The sequence below is a fragment of the Phaethon aethereus genome, assembly GCF_964289735.1.
Source record: "Phaethon aethereus genome assembly, chromosome: 5".
NCBI lineage: Eukaryota > Metazoa > Chordata > Aves > Phaethontiformes > Phaethontidae > Phaethon > Phaethon aethereus.
In genome coordinates, this window is record NC_138579.1 from 56,671,345 (window position 1) to 56,686,131 (window position 14,787).

At 39.0% G+C, this 14,787-nt stretch overlaps 1 protein-coding gene across 1 annotated transcript in view; it reads left to right on the forward strand.

Moving 5' to 3' along the window:
* ABCC8 (ATP binding cassette subfamily C member 8) overlaps positions 1-14,787 on the forward strand; it is a gene marked incomplete at its 3' end in the record, with an annotated part of 82,066 nt that overhangs the window by 40,649 nt on the left and 26,630 nt on the right. Inside the window, exons 13-21 of the mRNA XM_082000790.1 lie at positions 239-344; positions 560-670; positions 2,624-2,699; positions 2,790-2,895; positions 7,681-7,716; positions 9,285-9,320; positions 12,353-12,451; positions 13,315-13,399; positions 14,671-14,751. Of these exons, the coding sequence (XP_081856916.1) occupies positions 239-344; positions 560-670; positions 2,624-2,699; positions 2,790-2,895; positions 7,681-7,716; positions 9,285-9,320; positions 12,353-12,451; positions 13,315-13,399; positions 14,671-14,751 (736 nt within the window). The remainder of the gene's footprint in view (positions 1-238; positions 345-559; positions 671-2,623; positions 2,700-2,789; positions 2,896-7,680; positions 7,717-9,284; positions 9,321-12,352; positions 12,452-13,314; positions 13,400-14,670; positions 14,752-14,787) is intronic.

Sequence of the window (14,787 nt, forward strand, 5' to 3'; positions counted from 1 at the left end):
GCACCTGCACAAACCGTTAAAACGTCATAGCTGTTAATAAAAAACAGGGCAGGTTTTGTCAACTTCCTTGCAGAGTAACTTCTCATTGCACATTTTCATATGCCTGTAAACCAAATGAAAACAAACTGTGCAGCAGACAGTGGTTTAAATACTAAAAGGGATGCTTTATAATAAACATTGCGGTGAACAAAAGTTTTGCATTCCAGGTTGAGGTGTAATTCCGTTTTTTGCCTTTCAGTGTGCAGAAACTGAGTGAATTCCTGTCAAGTGAAGAAATTGGAGAAGAGCATGATAAGTCTTCAGAGCAAAGAAGTGCAGATAATCACAGCAAATACCAGGCAGTGGTGCGTAATGATGTTTAATGGCAGATGAAGTAGCTGGAGTAACTTGTACCCAGAATAATTTTTTTACTTTTCCATTTACTACTGATTATTTCCTGCAGTTGCAAAAACTCTTCTTAATATCCTGAACTGTACAGGTCATAACATGGTTGCTTGTGTACATTTTGCTGGTACTGCCACCAATTACTCCGTATTTCTGTCTTTCTGGTTTTGCACAGCCACTCAAGGTTGTTAACCGCAAGAGGCCAGCCAGGGAGGACTGGAACAATTACAGCTCTCACATGAGAAGACCCATTAACATCACAGAAGCAGATGATTTTTGTGTAAAGGTGATATGAAGGTCACTCTAATAACACTGTTACTATAGCTCACTAATAGTCACTTTTGTATTCTGATGGCAGTTTCAAATTCAAGAACCAGCAGTTGATGTGAGCTGTCAGACACTTGTGCTCATATCAAAGGTTAACTTCCACCTTTCTTTTCTATGGCTTCCATTTTCAGAATTGACTACTGACCTCTATATTGTGATTAGCTGTGTATATCCCTCTAGATTTCATGCAGCAATTTTCCATTTGAAGTGTTTAAGTCATAAGCCTGCTCTCGTGATAAATTTCCAACGTAGAACATAGAACAGCCCAGGTTGGAAGGGACCTCGAGAGATCGTCTGGTCCAGCGTTTTATGTATGCCAGACTCTGTCTTCCATTTCCAATGCCTGTATGGAAAAATGGTGTGAAGAAAACGGAAAATAATTTTTTTTTAACATTCCTAAAATAATCTTGTTATGGGTCTTCCCTTCCTCTTTTGGAATTCCTAGTAGCCTTTCAAGATGAAGTTAAAAACTAACCCCCAACTAACCTAACTTCTTTGAAGAAAAAATTAAAATTACCCATGCCACTTTGAAGACTGATGCTCTTGATTTGCTATAGAAATAGCCAGAAGTAATAAAAATCCTGATGGTTGTTATAGTGATGATGCTGTTTATTTAGGAAGTCTGCTATTACATTTGCATTTTCAGCATAAGAGAATGAATAATTCCATTTCATGGGACTAAGTAGGACAACTGGTAGTGTTTTCAGGTTTTTTAGAGGCTGTCATTTGACATGCTGTGCAGAATCCTTCTTCAATAGACTTCCAGGAAAATAAGAGGAATATTTGAGAGAAGGTTGGGGCAAGCGTGTTGGATCAGAAGACAGCCTGGAGTGACAACAAAGGAGAGGCCAGAGCAGTAACCTCTGTAAGGACAGTATTTATAAGGTCTTGAACAGAAAGCCAAGACCAGCCACAATCTTTGGCTCCATCTGCTGACATAGTTGTCACGGGCAGCACCTGGGTCAGGGAGCTTCTGCAGTTTCAGAGTACTGTCTGTCTGCAGCTCATTGCCCATGAAGGGGTGTTTTCTGAGATAGGATCCTCTGGCTGCCGTCTGTAATCTAGAGGGAGGAACACCACACTTTCTTTTGCTCATTTTTTCAGGTTGTTTCCCCAAGATAAGAGTATCACTTTTTTTTCCACAGTAGGATAAAAATGTCCCATTTCACTCTTCTCAGATCGAAACATGGTGTACCTTGTGTTGCTGAAAGGCTTTGAAGGCTTCAGTGGCTCTGAAAAAGCAACAGTAGAGGGTCCTATATAAATACAGGCCTTTTAAAATTGTCTCCTGTTTCCCATTTTTCACAGTATCCACTAAAATCTCCTTCACTTAAAGTCCTGAACAAGCTTTGTTTCTTGCTTTTAGTCTTTTTCAGTGAAAAGATTCCTGTATCTCGCAAAGCCTAGGTTATCTGAGAATCATATCAGAAATACAAAGGAAAGTACTGTAATAGGCAGCAATATATAATTTCTCAGGAAAGTTCTGCAAATCTGCTTGGAATTTGGACTGCATACTTGCTGTATATGCTGCAGTGTGTCTATAGGGACACTCGGTAGTGTGCTCTGCAGAGAGCAAATCATGACCCTGTATATAATTTAATGATGTTGGAATCACTTCACTTATTTCATGTGCCCACCTTACAAATAAAAGAACAAAAGAAACTCTAAACAACAACTCCTTCTTCCCCAGGAATTTTCCATACTTTTCTAAGTGTGCTTGTTTGAGTTCAGAGATTCTTGCACATCAGAATACAGGCCTTTACAGTCACTTGATCTATTTCCCGCAGTGAGCAAAGGCGAACACTGTTCCTATGCTCAGTGTAACCAAAACAGAAGAAGTGTCTCTGATGTTGAAAAAAGAAGTCAGCTCTAAAGCTGGTTTTCTGTTTCTTGTTTCTCCATCTTGGCATAGATCACAAATGGGTTTTTCACTTGGACACCTGAAGGCCCTCCAGCATTGTCCAACATTGATATCCGAATCCCTCAAGGTAAAAAATTACATCAGAGATACAGAATAAGATGTTTTTTCATGAGCATTTGATAAATCAGAAGCTTATATATGCTCTCCTCTCTCACAGGTCAGCTAACAATGATTGTAGGACAGGTTGGCTGTGGTAAGTCATCTCTCTTGCTAGCCATACTTGGTGAGATGCAGAAGATGTCTGGGAACATATTCTGGAGCAGGTAGTGCTATTTAAAAAATCAAGCTTGCGTTGAGTAGTAATGCAGAAAAAAAGCCACAATCTATCCCAGGAACCTTTTTGTGGAGTCAGGGATTTTGTAGGTGTACATTCAAGATAAAAAACTTACCCAGACAGTGGGGGAGCACATCAGAAAGAACCCACAGCCAGGGTCAAACAAGCTATCTATTCCATTCATAGGAATAGATAACCATACTTGGGCATTTTGCACTCCAGCAACATAACCTGAGTGAAATCGTTACTAATTTGGAATCAGAATTCATTAGCTGAAGCGTTGTGCTACTACAGAAGGCATTTGCACTTTCAGACGTAGGCTCATGTCTTTGAGTGGAACTATAAAGAGGTACTGGCTTACTAGAGTGGTCCCTGGCTGTGCTTGTAGATGTGTGCTCCATCCCAGCACTGGTCTAGTGCCTAAGAAGTTGAAGATATTTTTGTAAGTGGCAGTGACCTCAGGGTACTCCCCCAGTGCATCCTGCCTGATTTGACAAGAGGGAGATAGTCATGTCCTTCCCTCCTTTCCCAAGGGGACCCAGCAGCTGCGCTCTGACAGCCAGATATAGGCAATACTTGTGCCTAACTTTTGTACTGGCTATGAAGGGAGGAATAAAAATGCTACCAAACTCCAACAGCTGTACTGTTAGGGCTTGGTGTCTTGGCCCTCAAACTAAGTGACAGATGGTATAATATCAATATAATGTATAATGATATACCAATATATTGTATAATGATACAATATATAAATATGTACACAACTCCTGTATGTGGTTTCTGGTAAGTTACTGCTATCTCTAGTACAATGTCTGATCAATGTGTGTTAACATTTTTAGTTTGTTTGTTTTACAGTACTTCCTAGCCATACAGACTACACTTTGCTTTTTGGGATACAATTATTTGTAGGTAAAGCTTGACAAATTGCAGAAGAACTTAGAGAAACAATTAATTTTATTTCCAACTGATTTGGGATGAAGGAACAACAGTGCAACTGTAAGTCAAATCCATGCACTCTGATGGACAGAGGGTCATTGTTACCCAGTGGGTTCTGCACTGATTTTGTGAAACAAGTCTCACAAATTCCTTGAGTGTTTGTAGAGAGATATTATTTATATCCAGCCTTCATACATAATCCGGTCACACTACTCATAATTGCACATACTTTAATAGTAATAGTAGAAGGGAAGGAGGTTCCCTATTTTATAGGTGGGGAAAATGAAACAGAGGAAGGGTGACCCTTTTGGCTGGTGAGGGGGATGAGAACAGAAGCCAAAATTCCACACTGTGGTGATCTATCCATTAAAACACACTTCTCTAAGCAGAAGTTCAATGTCTGGTGAGGAGCCATACAGAATCCCTGCAGCCTTATTAGGTGAGCTAATTTCATTTCAGCAAGGCTGTAATTTTTTACAGATGACATAACATGATTAAGAAGTGTAATTTGAATGTCTGATGCTAAACTAAAACAGATGACATGATGGTTCTGATCAGACTGTGTTTTTAAATAGCACTTGTTTAGAAGTATGTGCTTCACAACAGTGTAAAGGTCAGAACTGGTTTTCATGTCCTCTACATGTGCCAAAGTATCACAAGGTAAAATTCAGTTGTTATCACATTTGCTTTGCTATCTGTCAGATGTGTATAAAGGGGCTTGTGGCTGAAACAATCTTAGCACTATAAGTGCTGGCTGCACAGGGACAGATTAGGTTTTGTCTCATCTTTCAGAGCTGCTGCCATGTGCACTGGACTATTCAGAATGACACATGCAGTCAGTGTGGGCTGCACACCTGTGTTGTAAAGCTATTGGATGAAAGCTCCCTTAATTTGTTAAGAAAATACTAATGCCTGACCAGGTACATGCAACATTATCCCAGGTTTGAGGAGAGTAGTCTTACCAAGTCATCACCAGAGCTCACAGACTTAGCTCAGGCAATAAAATGTGTCACCAAAATCAGTAAGATCCTTGTTACAGCTCGCTTTTTGGGATGAGATGAATGCTTGGCTTCAGTCATTCACGTTACAGAATAGTCCTGAATTATTTAATCCCAAATTTCCTTCCCCTTCCCTTCCTCTAAGGTCACATCTATGAATGAAGACAAAGGATACATCCTGCTGACATGTCACTCAGTGCTCAGGAAATCTGGATTCTATTCCTGGCCCTTCCCTTGGTCTGAATGGATAACCTTGCACAAGTCATTTCCCTTCTCTGTGCCACCATGCTCTATTGATAAAACAGGATTAACTGCATATCATCTTTATTTGCTTCCCTGTAAATAATTTGTTTCAAAACCTTAAAAAGAAATATAATTTATTCCTGGCTAGGAATTGGCTAAATAGAAGTGAGCACTGGCTCATTTGTGATTTGATTTTGTTGTTTCTATTACGCTGTGTGCATGGAAGATCCAGCTCAGATTACTGCCCCTTGTCCAAAGCAGACTGAGAGCATCTCAGCATAAATATTTTATAATATGGTTAGAGATTAATAAAAATAGAGAAATCATTGTTTACTATTTACATTCTGAACAGATGGTAAATAGTATTGATGTGACTGGTTATTGAGTAAATAATTACAGTATATGCCATGCTAATTTCTTCTGGGCAGCATGTCACTTTAAATAGTTCCAGTTGAAGTCCAGGGAGCAGTTTCTAGTATAAATCTTTTTGGAGTAAATAATATCAGAAAATTGCTCTAATTGAGAAATAGTTTGCTCAAACAGGATGATGTCATTTGTTTCTAAACAGGTCGTATATACTCCCATGTGAATCTGGAGTCCTTATAAGGTGAAGGAAGTACTAGATTTGTTAAGGTTATTAACAGATTTTCTTCTACTTGATGTGGAGTTGACTGTTTTAATCAAATTACAATACTTTTTAAAGTTATTTTGATGCCTAAAAAGTACATTGATTTTTATAGGTATGTGCTTACTGGAGTTTTCAGAAACATCCAGGTACTTTATTTTATTTAAATCGGAAATGGAGATCTGAAGGCTTGAAAATCTCAGTAGCGTCTTTAGACATCCATACACCTTGAAATATTAGATCTAGACCTCATTATCAAACATACGTTACTTTGACGTTTCAACACTGGTAGGAGATAAATGCATCCTTAATTGCCAGCAGTATGCAGGAAAGGGGGGAAAGGTCACTTTAAAACAAAGTCAAAGGGGGAAAAAATGGGTTGAAAAGGCTGAGCTAAAACTCCAAATGGAGAATTAATGTTTTGCAGCTACAGAACAAGGGCAATTCCCTGGGAATTGATCTACCAATACTTGCGTGTGAAAATTGTGGCACCTGTGCTGTATAGCAAAAGAACGTGGTTAACGGAGGAAGTCGGGACGTTGCTGTGCACTGCTGCACTTCGTGTTACCCTCTGCAAATCTTTCGTGCCCCATGAGCATGGCGCTTCGCCCTGGTTTCTGAGCAGAAACTGGAGCAAAGCTGCAGACCTGCAGTAGGCACAGGTAAATTGTGCTAGACACGAGGGGCCCTGGCTGATCTCTGCTTCTTGAGCTACATTGATGCATTATGAGCTGCACAGTTTTCTGCCTGTCTTGCAGGCTGGTGTAGGAAAAGAGCACAGTGGAGAGGGAGTTGCTGTCATGTACAAATACTACATGTTGTAAGTTATCAGGGTGTTCCCCAGCAGAATGGATGCCTGGCCTTCTTCGGGGTGGTCTGTGAAGCAGGAGCCAATGTTTTCTGTTCAGGGTCTTGGTGTTGTGCATGGAAGGGCTGGAAAAGATCTTCCTTATTTCAGCCTCTTGATAGCTTCTGTAAAGAATATGTTGCTACTTCATGATATGCAGCAGGTTCGTGGGTTTTGTAGAAGGTGGCACTGAGCTCACACAGTCGCTAAAGGCCAGTGGAGTGTGAGGTAACTGTGGAAAAGCCTTGTTCAGTACACTGACCTTTGAAATAAAGATACTGGTGGCTGGCTGGCGCTCTCAAATCCTACAGTAAATTGAATTTAGATACAGTCATTGCTTACTATGCATAAACTTTTTGGAAGTGTCTCAAACCAACCTTTTAAACTGCAGGTGTAGTTTTCTTTCCTGGATTAAGCAAATGGTATTAGCATGAAGTTAATGAGACTGTTGTCTTTAAAGCATGAAAAACTTTGTTCCTCCTTGATTTTGTTTATATCACTTGACACACAGATTTTTCATTCTTTTCAATGGAACTGAATCTAACATCAGTGATAAGTATGGCCAGTCATTCTGTCAGAACAACTCTGTGAACATCTTGGTACACATTTAAAAATAGTGAAATCAAAACCTGTCCCACAGATTTGGGCACATCTCCCCAAGGATAGGGCTGATACAGAACGTAGCATGTTGCAAGTCAACTGAAGGTGGGATCTGGGGTTCAAACTAACCCATTATATGCTGCAAAGGTGCAGTTACTGCCATGGAAAAATACAGTATCAAAAATTATCAGTTTGTTTTCCTGGAAAATGTCTTTTTTTTTAAATGGAACTGCATTTTTGTCACACTAGGACTTCGCAGTTCTGTTAACACCTCCAGGACAAAGTGGAGGCGATTTTACTTGTTGAGTCAAATGAGATGTTTAGAAGGGGGAAAAAAAAGTCACCAAATTTTTTTTTGACCGCTAAAATCAAGTCAGTTTGTGTAGAAGGAACAGATGCTGCTCTGCAGCTCTGTGATAAATACTGTTTGCAGTCTGTGCACTAAGTGGAATTTAATAGTTTTTCTTTCTGGGCAGATTGCCTGTGCTTCCTTAAGTAAACAGTGTTTGCTTTCTATTTGTGATGCAGCTGTACTTCTGACAGCGAGACGGGGGAAGATGTCAGGTATGGTATTGTATGCAATTTTTGGTCTTCCTACTAAATAGATTGCAATAGAAGGAACCAAAGGTTTCTAAAATCTATGCTTGAGATTTTCAAAGTCAGAATTCTGAAAATCAGTGGAACTTTCACTGCATTAATTAGCTTAGGATACAATTTTTGAAATTACCTATGTGACTTACAAAAATAAGAGCTGAATTTCTTCTATGAAAACATTTCTGTTTGACAGTTTTGAAAATAGTATCTCAACTTTCCTGTATGTCTATGAAAATCCTTCTCTTAAAGTCTGAACTAGATTATTCCCTAATGCTACACTTTAAAAAATAGTATCAAGTATTGCTTTAAATGTTTCATTTATTAAAGCAAATTCTCCCCATTACCCTTCTCTTCATTTTTTTACATTGTGTCATAAGTTTATTTTCCCACCTAGCATTCTTCAGACACACACAAACTGAGAAGTGTAGAGAGTAGCAGATTAGTCCATCTGTTGGCAAGGGATCCTTGCACAGAAATTATTTTTATGTGATTAACTATCTACCAAATCAACTGAGAGCAAAGCTTTCCGACACAGTTGTCATTTTCATGTGGCGCACAAACCTCCAGAATGGCAAATCTTGTAGAAGTGACAGTCTTGTCCCTAAGGCAGTGAGAACTTTGTTACTGAAATCAGTGGAAGAAAAATGTCATATGATGTCCCTTTTCTTGACGTATGCTAAACTGTGTGTATTCTACTGACCAGAATATTTTCTTGGTTCTTTGACACACCAACTATTCTACTACCTTTTCTTTAGATTTATTAGCCTCTTCTCTCCCATTTACCTTATTTCTCAGACTTGTTACCTGGTTGTCAGACTGAGTCCTGAAGAACTTCTGCTCCCATCTGTGTGTAGTATAAGAGGGAGTTCCATGTATCTAACAAGTAAGCTTCATGGCAGAGGATACTTGGAAATCTCACAGCTCTTTCTGTAAAAGAGAGACTGCAATTTCTGAGGGAGATTAAAGTAAAACCATTTGAACCCACAAGATACAAGAGAAATTATCAGAATGCGACATTCACGTGTTTCAAACTGTTATGGGGATGGACAGCAAACAGTGAGATAACGTGCACAACAGTATGGCAAGCATGTTAAAAAGTAGGAAAGAATATTAGACTGTGTGAAACGATTACCTACATTATCATATGTTCTGGGCATTAACCTATTGGTTAACTGCTGTAGGAACATGCCTCGTGATTTTGTTGCACTAGCATGCTGTGGAGAATTTTTGGTGTTCTCAAAACAGACAGTATTTTGAGCCAAAGTCTTGTGAGGTCTTGAGCATTTAGCTCATAGGTCTTGAATACTTTCTACAATGTTGTGTAGCACTTCTCAAAATTGAAGCTTTAACCTTACCTTTTTTAGGTCAATATCACATGGTGCAGAATTTTAGCATACTTAAGAGAGTTTTATTTCTGTTGTGCAGTCATTTTGTTGTATTTTTAATTATAGCATAGTGATAGTACTTTAAGGTGTTATTTGCATTGTCTAAAATCAATGAATTTTAAAAAACCCCAACCTTCTCTTTGTTTTATGCAGCCCAGAGAAAGAATCTCCTGTTGACACGGAATTCAGGTACAATACTTGAAAAATTAATGGGAACCTTCAGAGCTCCCTTCCAACCCCAGCCATTCTGTGACTCTGTGAACATTCTTCTGAAGTGTCTACACTTAATGAGTAGTTCCTCCTCAGAAGGCAGATTGGTTGTCTCTGTATGCAGCTACTGCAAGATTTAGAAGTAAAAACAAGCAAGTGGCCCTTGCAGTTTAATAACGGCAAAAAAGTATGCTCCTGAATACTCAGGACTGGCAATATCAGAATGTTCTACTACCTACCATCAGACTGAAAATGATGGAACGATAGTTTTTTGTTCATGCGGTAATAGTATAGGGCAGGACAGTAAACATTTCTCTCTCATCTGGAGAACGTTTGATTTTGAGTTTTTGGCTGATATTAGAAATTCATGAATTGTGCAAAATAATCGAGATAAAACTGTAGTCAGTGATCCAAAACACACAGGAAAGGCTTTGCAGTGTATTATTTCCTCTACCATTATAATGATAACTCCATTGCATTTTAAGTGCATCTATTTTCTTCTAAAAATTGCCAACATTTCAGACTTGGTAGGTTTATTAAGGCACTGAGATTCATATATGAATGTCCCTTAACTAGTCTTATTTTCAGTGATCTTGAATGCATACTGAGCCTACTGGACTTAACAAAATGAAATGTGAAGATAGAGTTAGATTAATAACTTTAAACAACCTTGACAGTGTTGTTTCTGATTCTAAATTAATGAACAGGCTTGATCCTATATTAGCCAAAGCACATAGTCTCCAGGGAGCTCAGGGAAGGTTTTCCCTATTTATTGTAAGGTTGGATTTTACTGTCTGCCTCTGTGATAATTGAGAGGCCGTGGTTAGTCTACCTTGTGTTATCAGAGGAAAAAAAATTGCACTCCTTTGGTGAAAATGCATGTTTGTTTATGCAGTCCGGGGGTAGGAGGCATATACTTCTGCCTGCAGACTAAATTCCTTGTAAGTTTTTGTCTGCTAAGCCATTTGTTTGCATTCAGTCTCTTAAGCGTGAAAGCTTAGGTAGGTTCGAGGCAGGCTTTCAGAGAAATAGTTGCACACTCCATTTCAGAATATTTTGTTCTCTGGATTTTTGGCCACATGTTTCTCACAGTTTCAGTAAAAGATTTGTTTGATTGCGCTGTAGATATGCAATAGATTTCTCTCATGATTCAAGCACTTGCAAGCTTTTTGCTTATGTCGAAATATGATCTGCCCTGATATGTTATCCTAGTGTCAATTTACGATTAAGATTAATTTAGAGAGGTTTACTAAATTCTAAGTCCATAATGAGTTTTGGCAAGCTCTTTGCTTGTTGCCAAATTCCTTGCAGTAATTCTTACTGATGGCCTAAAAGCAGAATGTAAGCCAAACACGAATGGTGTCCCCAGGCATTGTGCTGGTTCTCAGCATGGAGTGCATCTTAACTGGCTTTGCCCGTATCTTCACTGAACAAAAAACCACTTTTTACAAAAGTTGTAAAAACACTTTCCTAAAAAACCTGCTACTATTTTTCAAAAAATAAATTAGAAGTAACTTTTCAATCACGTTGAGAATTAAGAGCAGCAAAGGCTCATTTTCAAGCAATGAAAAGGAGGGGAAGGGAATACATGTTCATCTTGGAATGCTCAGAGCAATTTTTCTCATTCATTGGGATGAAAATTTCATACTAATTGAAAAAAATGCTTCCCTCTTGAGGCAGAATTGAATGCTCTGAATTAGATTTTGCGACTGCAGGCTGGGCTGCCTAGGGGATTTTTTTCTGTCTTTTTTTTCCATTTTTTTGTTTCTGTTCCATTTTCCAATAAAGAGAATTCATAAAACATAATTAAATTCTAATGAGCCATCAGATATCTGAACTTGGAAGCATGTTAGGAGGGTATTGTAGCTGTGTGTTCTTTCAGGTCATCAAAGAAAATTGGATCCTATAATGACTTCTAAGCAAGCTTGGTGAAAGCCTGAAAAAATGAGCAGGGCAAGTGACCTTAACTTCTGATAAAAAAAGATAAAGCGCCTGGTGTATTTTGGCAGCTCATGGTTTGAATTGCATTCAGGTCCAACTAGAAAGAGGCTGCTTGTAATGGCTGTCTAGCAGACAAAGACTATGTTTGGGTGAGAGGTCCTATCTTTTTATTGGATTAGTGATATAGCTGGAGGGAAAACAGATATGCTTTTAGGTGTATGATCCCTCTTTTGTCCCTTTTCTGGGGAAACGGCGATATGCCAATGAGTTTTCCAACAGTATCAGGTTGTTCTAATAAAAAATGTTGCCTTTCTCCCAGCTCGCCTTACTGAGGTTTGTAGTGCACAACAGCCAACAAAAGCACTACTACTTCACTAGTAGGCAGATACTTTTATTTTTAAATAGTAACAATAATAATCCCCACGAAATAAAATATGCATGCTGAGATCCTGTTGACCATACCTGATAAGTTGTACCTTCTGATTGGTACATTGCGGGGGCAATTCCACAGGTGGAAATTTAGCAAATATTTGTCTCTGTTCTCTTTTCTTGTCTTTATAGACATAGAAAGATTTTACCCATGGCTACCCACTTACTTTATGACTCAAGTTCTCAGAATGGGGAAAATAAATGTGTTGGGAGTAGGGGGGAATTGCCTTTTGGCATATGTGGAGTTGTTATTTTTTTTAAACACCTTAAAAATATCTTTTTAGAACGTCCCTCCTGAAATGTGTTGCCTAACTAGTGATCTGCTATACATTTTTTTATTAGTCTATCAAAATGGAGTTGGGATTCAATCTTTGGTAGTTTTCTCCTGCCCACCTCACAGCAGAAAAAGAGGGAACAAACTGAAATTCAGTTAGGTCAACAATTTCAGCATTCTGTTGGAAATTTGACATCTTATGTATTTCCTTGATGGGAGACCTATTGATTTTCCTAAAGAAAAGAAATGAAAAACAACATTTCTGAAGACTTAATACCAGTTTCTTCCTTTACAAGAAAATGGTTTCCAAAAACGCCTACTGCACTGGTAAGCTGCAAACTCTGTTGTGTTTGGGTTTTTTTCCCAGGAAAAGAGGCTCAGTAGCATATGCATCACAGAAGCCTTGGTTGCTCAATGCCACAGTGGAAGAGAATATCACATTTGAAAGCCCTTTTAACAAACAAAGGTAACAGGTTCCAGCAGTGTTGCATGCTTTACTCCCATTCCCCCTGAGTAATGGAGTTGCACAGGCCTCGGTTCACGCATGGCTCCCCACCTCCCTCGAGTAACAAACATACTGCACCTGCCTGAACATGACAAAAGACCTTGAGTTCTGCGGGGTCCCCCTTTGACCATGTTTTTCCCGAAGGACACAAGGGACAGAGTTCAGTCTCACTTGAACTTAAGTGTAGACGTATTTTCATTTCCAAGGACCGTGTTTCTTTAGCACTCGGTATTCTCTGCTTACACCTAATTGACTAGTTTAGCTGTCTTAGAAGGACATAAGGTGTTTGGGAGTCGGAATGTTGTTTATTACAATTTCACTGTTTGATACATTGTGAGGGATTAATGGGCTGCCTTTTTATACAGTATAAATGCCCACCAAAGATTCTAAAATACTTGAAAGTTAATTGCTGGTATTCCATCCCGCCCACCCTTAAAAGAAGTGATTGGCTATGTATTCACATCCTACACACATTTTTTCTGTCATCCTTGGCTATTGAAACAAGAAACAAAGGCCCCAGGAATGAAAAAAGTTAAATGCTAAAGAACAACAATATACCATGGAAGAAGCTGTGCTTGTTTTGCCTGGTTTTAACTATTAAATATTTTTAATTGGGAAGCTGACCTAGATGCTTTTTCTTAGCTGCAATGTTATTTATTTGCCTGTGATTGAAAGAGATCCCATTAGAACAATTAGTGGCTAACAAATATGTTTTCCACTGTGTGATTTTTCCAGCTGGTTGATTTTTGTTCCTCTGCGGGTAGGAAATGTGCTTCTTTAGCAGTATCTGTGTGGATTTTGCATTACCTTTTTTGTTTCCGCAGGTACAAAGCAGTAATTGATGCTTGTTCCCTCCAGCCTGATATTGACATTCTCCCTCATGGAGACCAAACCCAGATTGGAGAGAGGGTCAGTAAACAGCTACAGGCTTCTATTTTTGTTTTAAATATATAGAGGGGTTTTAATTATTTTGTTGTGTTCTTAAAATCTTACTGGTTATTAGGCAACAAAGGTAATCTTTTTGTTAAGTGTACATTTGGGTCATTAGTCTGAAAGCTTGTTGCTCTGTAAACATGGAAACACTGTCATTTATGTGAGATGCAATGATTTAAATGTGCTGCTATCAGAATGTTTGACTAATTCCGTGGCCGCTATCTCAGATATCCTGACTTCACAGTGCATTTTTTGCTTTCTTTAGGAGTAAGGTAGAAATAAGTAATTCACAGATTTTTAGAGCCCCTTCATTTTAAAATCAGCAGGCGTTTCATCAACAGCAAACTAAGCTTTATCATGTCAGGGAAGATTAGGGAGTGAAGAGAAAGGAAACAGAAGTCACAAATGGGTAAACAGTTTACTCTGGTGTATACTGGCACTGTCACAAACAAGCAACACCACCCCCACCCCCCCCAAAAAAAAACCCCAAAACAACAAAACCACAACCCACAACAAACCACCCCACACAATGGTACATTTAAGGATACATTTCCACGCCTAATCTCCACACTGGCTACCATTAGTTCCTAATCCAATTCATAGTGTAGCCAAACAAACACTTTTCGATGGGAGAAGTGGAGGGCAGGGAGAAGGTGGGATAGCATCTTTTGGCAGCAGTACTGGCTTATGAGAGCTTAAGGTGTTTGTGAAACTGCAGGTGGGTCACAGGAAGGATAAGTAACTCAGAGCAGGGTGGTAGCAGGGGACTAAGAGCCAAAAACAAGTATAATAGCAACCAGGTAATGTTCACCTCAGCATGGTCTGACCTCCCAGCTAGGAATCACCGATTACAGTATATAAAGGGGCTGATATGACAGCATATGATTATAAAAATAAAACTAAATAAAAAACAGGACAGACCTAGAATCATAAGGCTAACTTTTGAGTAGACGTCTAGTTTAGACTGCCTGCATAATATCTATGCCACCTACCCCACTATGTCACCAGAAACCATTAAACATTTCCCGTCCCTCTGGTATGTATGGAGTACAGCTCCAGACGGAGTGCTCTGGCTTTTCTAACAATTTGTGTACTGTGTTTCCAGCTCAATTGCAGGCCCACATTTTTGAAAAATGTCTCTGATTTTCTTTGTCCAGAAAATCTTCTGTGGATAATCCAATTAGAATATGAATATTCAGTGGATGTTTTTATAACTGTCTGATTGTTTTCCTCCTGCTTATCTCCAGGGTATTAATCTGTCTGGAGGGCAGCGCCAACGTATCAGTGTGGCAAGAGCACTTTACCAGCAGACAAATGTTGTGTTCCTGGTGAGTAGGTGCCATTATGTTTATGCTCCAAACAGA